Source organism: Xiphias gladius, chromosome 10, assembly GCF_016859285.1.
Source record: "Xiphias gladius isolate SHS-SW01 ecotype Sanya breed wild chromosome 10, ASM1685928v1, whole genome shotgun sequence".
Taxonomy (NCBI): Eukaryota; Metazoa; Chordata; class Actinopteri; order Istiophoriformes; family Xiphiidae; genus Xiphias; species Xiphias gladius.
This window is the reverse complement of record NC_053409.1, coordinates 13,234,975-13,241,138: the sequence shown is the minus strand read 5'-3', so window position 1 is coordinate 13,241,138 and position 6,164 is coordinate 13,234,975. Positions and strand designations below refer to the sequence as shown.

The 6,164-nt window shown below is 40.4% G+C and overlaps 1 protein-coding gene across 1 annotated transcript; it reads left to right on the top strand.

Moving 5' to 3' along the window:
- The first annotated feature begins 1,026 nt into the window (after window positions 1-1,026).
- On the top strand, window positions 1,027-6,001 carry cfap99 (cilia and flagella associated protein 99). The gene is made up of 16 exons (XM_040137579.1): window positions 1,027-1,248; window positions 1,413-1,547; window positions 1,631-1,775; window positions 1,871-1,965; window positions 2,083-2,189; window positions 2,292-2,469; window positions 2,618-2,698; window positions 3,009-3,077; window positions 3,207-3,293; window positions 3,417-3,502; window positions 3,772-3,976; window positions 4,160-4,301; window positions 4,395-4,546; window positions 4,640-4,845; window positions 4,954-5,146; window positions 5,297-6,001. The coding sequence occupies exons 2-16, from the start codon at window positions 1,434-1,436 to the stop codon at window positions 5,402-5,404; spliced, it is 1,968 nt and encodes a 655-aa protein (XP_039993513.1). The 5' UTR covers window positions 1,027-1,248; window positions 1,413-1,433; the 3' UTR covers window positions 5,405-6,001.
- The last annotated feature ends 163 nt before the right edge of the window (window positions 6,002-6,164 follow it).

Sequence of the window (6,164 nt, the reverse complement as noted above, 5' to 3'; positions counted from 1 at the left end):
TGTCACTTGAGTATTGGACCAAGTCTTTTTGTGACGTCGCACAATCCTGCTCATACATGCATGTCTTAAACTTAGATTTAAAATGAGTACAGAGAAACATTTGTCCCTAAGTAACTAGGTGAATTTGAAAACAGTCAAGGTCAGGGTGTGCTCATACATCATTCTGCACAGTGAAGGCCAAACATAAATAATAACAATGAGCAAAACACTGTCTTTGAGTTTAAGCAGACTTTAATTTTAAAGTATTGTGAGTTACACTGGATCATATATGTAAATTGAGCATCACAGATCCTTCTTGAGACCTTGGTAACAGTTGGCAAAACAATCTCAGTTCAACGCTCCCCTTCCGTGCTTCTTAAGAAGCTTTCAACACTATCACACAGTCCTCCTCAGCAGGTCTATAACTGAATTTGCTCTGTTTTAATCACACTGTAGATGTTCAGACATCAATCTGAGCACTTCTAGGACTTTCATCCATGTTGCTCTTAGTCAAGTTTAACTTGACAGTTCTTCCTTTCAATCCATTCCTTGAATGAGAGTTCACTTTTGATTTTGATTTTTAAAAATATTCAGCCTATTTGAAACATGAAAACAAAATTTGTGAAAACAGAGCGCTAAACTAATGACTTTGTTTACATGCCCGCAAAATAATCAGATTATGTTAATAAGATTAATGTAGGAACTCAGATGATTCATTGTGAGACTACACTAAAACCCCAGTTTGCATGTGATTTGGTCACTAATCTCAGATTCTCTCCACTAAACCCTGATGTAAAGTTAGTCACTTTCCTTCTTTCGTGGCAATTATATTTTTACAACAATCAGACATAGGCCTACTGCCTTAATCTGGTTATAATTATTTGCATGTATTTAATCTTTTCCTGTTGTATTCATCACGTTGATTTGATTATCGTGCGAATTGCAGTATTTCCAACAGCGCGTGAAGGCAGCCCTTGGCTCGCGCAGACGTCACAAAATGCGACGTCATATTTATTGTTATGGCAGCCAACAAAGGATCAGGATGTCACACTGTTAATCCCCGTCCCATTGATTAAAACCATGAATGTTTTTTATCTAGTGAATGAAACAGTTCAATAATAAAAATAATTCCTTTCATTAATCCAATAATTGTTGATAATTCCTGTACTTGCGAGGTGTTACTCATGTAATATTATGTTTGAACTGGGGAACGTTTCTGTTTACGCCAGTGTGTTGCTAAGCAACGACTGAATATGGCAACAGTTCGAGGTGAAAACAAGCTGCTCCGTGAATCTTCTTAGGGAAATTTACCATGAATCTAAGTTTTTTTTTCTAGCAAACACGTTGGTCTCTCTCTGGCAGAACTACAAAAATATATTTTTACACATTTTTACTGTATTGACAATAACTGTATTTCTGTATTTCTCCACCAGCTTTCTCCAGGTCGATATAAAATGGCATCAAGCTATGGATCACTTGTCAAGGAGGCCATTGTGTTGCTCGATAAGTTCGGCGCTGGCAGACAGCTTTTGGATGACTTCATAGAAGATGCTTCAAAAGATCTGCAGGTAGTTAAATTCTGGTCAGAGTCCGGATGCTGCTTCTTCTGACACCTTTTCTCGAAAATATCACATTTGTTATTTTTTTGCAGAACACGGATTCTCAGCATAAGAAGTTCATACTTGATGTGGTCTTTGGATGTACTGAACACAAAAAATTACTGGACGTAGTTATCAATGTTTTCTATGGCCAGAATGGGAAATGCTTATCCAGAGGTGATCGCAGCCAGTTTGTCGGTAAGTCAGTGAACTAGGCAGTCGTCTACTATTGCTTTAATCTGAATAAAACAAGATTAACAATGATGTATTTATATTACTGTGTTGTTTTTCAGTTATCTGTTACCTTGCCACATTTGTCCTTGATGACATTGGGCTTCAGCGTTTTGGCAACATTGTCAAATCTCTTGACATCAAGAAGATGCACACAGTAAGAAACTCAGTTTCAGAACACATCACTGTCGTTGAACTGGAAAGAAGCAGCAATCAGAAGCTGTCTTATGGTGCACTCTGAGTAAATGTGTGTGTCTGTTGCGTTTTGTTGTAGTTCCTGAATTTCTTCTTCACAAACCTCACCACATGGATACAAGAAGAGTGGAATAATATCTACGATGCTGCCTATGTGGCGAAACACTGGATTGGCCCTCTGCTAAGGTAATAAAAAAAAAAAAAGTAGAGTCCAGGAAAATCCTTCTCAGACTATGACATTTCATATGAAGACGAGAAATGACAGCATATTGTCTATTTGTCCTTTAGATGGCGCCCTGAGATTGATATTCTCATGGACCAGCTTGCTGTCAAAATATCTTGCGGGAGTCAGGTCAAAAAAGCTCCAATCAAAACCACTGAGCCCCAGGAGTTCCCTCTCACCAAACCCAAACCCCGACCTCTGCCTATGCCTGAGCTCATCCCACAGCAGGAAAAATGCAAACCAGTCAGCATCATTTACAGTTATATACAGTATTTCCTTCTAACATTGCCACACATTCCTACAGATATCCTACAGAGACTATAGACCAGGTCATTACGCTGTAAATTCTGTGGAGGCTGATGCACCACTTATGAGGCTTTTTGTTTTGTAGGTACCAAACAGCACATACAGAGCTCCAAGGGAGATGCAGAAAATCGAGGAGATGAAACAGAAGAACCATCAAAAGACTGAGGTACTAATGTCTGCTTTTACAGTTATCTTCGGAAAAATGCTATGTCATCTAAAGATGGACTGCTATACAATCGTATTACAACAGAAAACTGGTTTGACAGAGGGGGCAGGTGTAAAGCAATAGCTGGCATATCCAGCAGTTAAATAAAACACTGAACACTAGAAAACATTAAACATCTATTCTGAACCACTGTATGTAACATTATTAACACAATATCATTAATACTGTATTGATGTGTTTTCATCAATAGTACCTATACCATCTTAATTACATTCCATTGTAATGACATCCTTTCTGTTTTTCACCAAAGGAATTGCTGTATGAGGCAAATATAAAGCAGTTCAGATGTGTAAATCCACAGAAGTCTGATCGCACCAAGGTAGGGAGTATTTTCTGCGATTGATATGTTTTTCTCACTTCACCTCCCTGGGTGCGAGATCAAGCATACCTTTCAATTAAGCACACGCTCATCAGTTGCATTTCTGCTGAGCCATCGTTTGTATTGCAGCGAGTGATGTCCCAGATTAAGGAAGACTTGGATTCAAAGCTCAAATTCAATTCATATCATTCCTCTGGACCTCCTTCCAGTAATAAGGTGAGATCTAAGCAAGTCACCTGCTGCAAAGGATCAGTCTTCAGCATTTTTTTAAGTACCAACTAATGTGTGTATTACGTATTAATATTCCCCTGCATGTTTTCATTTTGCTGATGCTGTTAGACCAACAACTGGCCCAAGCTCAACAGTGCAGCTATCCTGAGGCAGGGGGCACTATATAACCGTCAGGTGGAGGAAGAGCTGCAGAGGTACAGCACAATGTTTACCTGCCACTCCTTGACCTATTTCAGGTGGCTTACACCTCTGAGCATGATCAGTATCCTGCACGGGACAGTAGTAGAAAGAACTGGAAAACAATTTGAATTTGAGGGACTTAAATTCCAATCATTCTTGTGGAATTTTTAAAAGAGATCCTTTAACCCAGTTAGATATCCTGAACAAATAAAGCTTAGTTCAACCAAACTAAAGAAGTCCAGGGTCATTTCCTATGTGCTTATGTGTGTTTGTGTGGACACAGAATGGAGCGTTTGATAGAAGGGGCACATGAGCCCTCTTCTTTCCTACAGTGGCAGAGGGAGATGCGTGAGAAGGACCTTCAGGAGGAGCTGGCTAAGATTGAGCGTAGGCGTCTGGAGGGACGCATCAGTTTTGAGGAGGCGGCTATGGCCCGCACACGCATAATGGAACGCAACCAGAAGACTGCTCAGCTGAAGAAAGAAGAGGTGGGTAAAGATCAATCGTCATCTGATGAGAAAAGGCATTTACAAAGGATTACACAGTGCGTTAAATTACACAAAAGCATGTCTGTTCTCTACAAACATCCTCTAAAGAAGTCGTTTTAGGGATTTCCAATTATGCATGAAAAATCTGGGGGTTTTTTATGGTTGCTTTGTTGTGTCTTGTAGACAGCTCAATTGATGCGGAGATATGCTGAGAAAAGGCTGCAGGAGGAAAAAGAAATGAGGGACTTGGTGCAACAAGTGGCAGAAGGACACAAGAACTCAAAAACGGCTAAGGAGAAGTTACAGAAACTCAAGCAAAGTATAGGTACGCCTCCTTGTTTGACATCACTTGTCATATAATGATTTTTTTTTTCATGATTTCCTTTTCATTCTCATCAACTTCATGCCAATTTCACAGTGAAAGAAGTCTCAGAGCAAAGTCAAGAGCTCCTTCGTCAAGCACTTGAAGAAGCACATGCGGAGCTAAGCAGAAAGTTTGAAATCATCCTTGAAATCCGCACCATTGAGTCGCTTCCTCACATTAGAGTCAAGAATTTTGACGACACAGAGGTGAGTGAAAGGGAGGGAGGATGTCATGTCACATTTCACATACTTTCACGTACAGTATCTCAGAGTCACGGTTGACCTGTTGTCCCATGTCAGACTGCAGGCCATGAGCTGCTGGGAGAGATGTCCCTGGCCGAGCTGAAGGAACGGCTGGCCCTTCTGAAGAAAGTCCAGCAAACAGAGCAGCAGGAGAAATGGGGGCACATCCTGGAGGTGAGGCAGAACAAGAGGCAGCTGCTGTTAGAGCAGATGGACACCATCGACCATCACAGGAGGGCACTGGCCCAGGCTGCTGTCATCAGGTCAGGGAAATGTTTGGCTCTGACGTGATTATGGTGCCCGGGAAAATGTGAGACCAACATAAAAGCGCACAAATAACACACGTTAATGATATTTGTGGCTTGTTGCAGGAAAGAGGAGAGGAAAGCCAGGCTGGGGTTTCGGCAGACGGTGACACAAGATGAGACACTTTTGGCTCGGCAGAGGAAGCTGGAGGAGAAACAGCAAGAGCGCCAAAGACTGAAGCAAACTGAAAGCAGCAAGGTCAAAACCTCTGAGGAAGCAGCAGTGCACACTGTTAGAAACACAGGGACACACAACAAAGTGAGTATGAAATCCAAAAACAAAGAGGAATTGACATCTCTCAATAAGTAAACAGTAAGCTTTGTCGGGTTTTGTCAGTGTCTGGATTTTTCATTCCAGCATCAGTAAAATAATATTGCTTATTCGTCTCTCTGTTTCTCGTTTTACCAGAAAACCTTGAAGGAGAAAAGCTGGGAGGAACTGGAGCTGAGTTTAGAGCATCATATCCAGAAGGACACCCCTTATGTCGTTCCTCAGAGGGAAACACTCAAGACATAAATATGTGCAACATGCTCCACTGGCCTATGAATTAATTTAATGTTAGATCAGAAAGCTCAGCAGTGCATCTGCTGCCAGAAGAGAAATACAAAATCGCTGTCATTGTGATTTATCTCCATGGAGGCTCATTTATATCCATTACAGTTTTCTCTACACTTGAATCTAATCGATTTCGTACTGTATTTGTAACATTAGTGTTAAACGTTGCTCTGATGCTTGTTATGTCCACTGGATGTCAAGATGTCAGGATTTTTTTTTTTCTTTCATTTCTCCCCAAAGTAAATTCCACCCACCTGTGTATCTGGCGTGAAACGGGAAGTGGACCTTCAGCTTGTGACTTATGAAGAAAAATTTCCCTTCCCCCAAAACAACGTTGGGTGTTATTTCTGTCGCTTGTGTGTTTTGTTAACAAGTTACTGTACAAAATGTCACTCATCATTACTCATCGAGGTCAAGCTAAGGCACCAGTGTCATTCGTCGTTTGTCAAAAGAGAACCACTGTGAGAATAAGCACATGACTTTAACAGCAAACCTATGTAACATTTCTATACTGCAATATCGCCACAGTGAAAAATTTGATTATATTGATAATGTTGATTATTCAGAGGATAAAGTTTGCTTTTATTCTAGTTATTTTTTATGTGTTGTTTTTTTTAAGCAGCTGTAAATCAATTGCTGCCAATCCAGCTTAAAAAAGCTAGCAATACAGTGCGTTAAAACACGACAACACATAGAATTTGTTGTGCAATACATAACAATA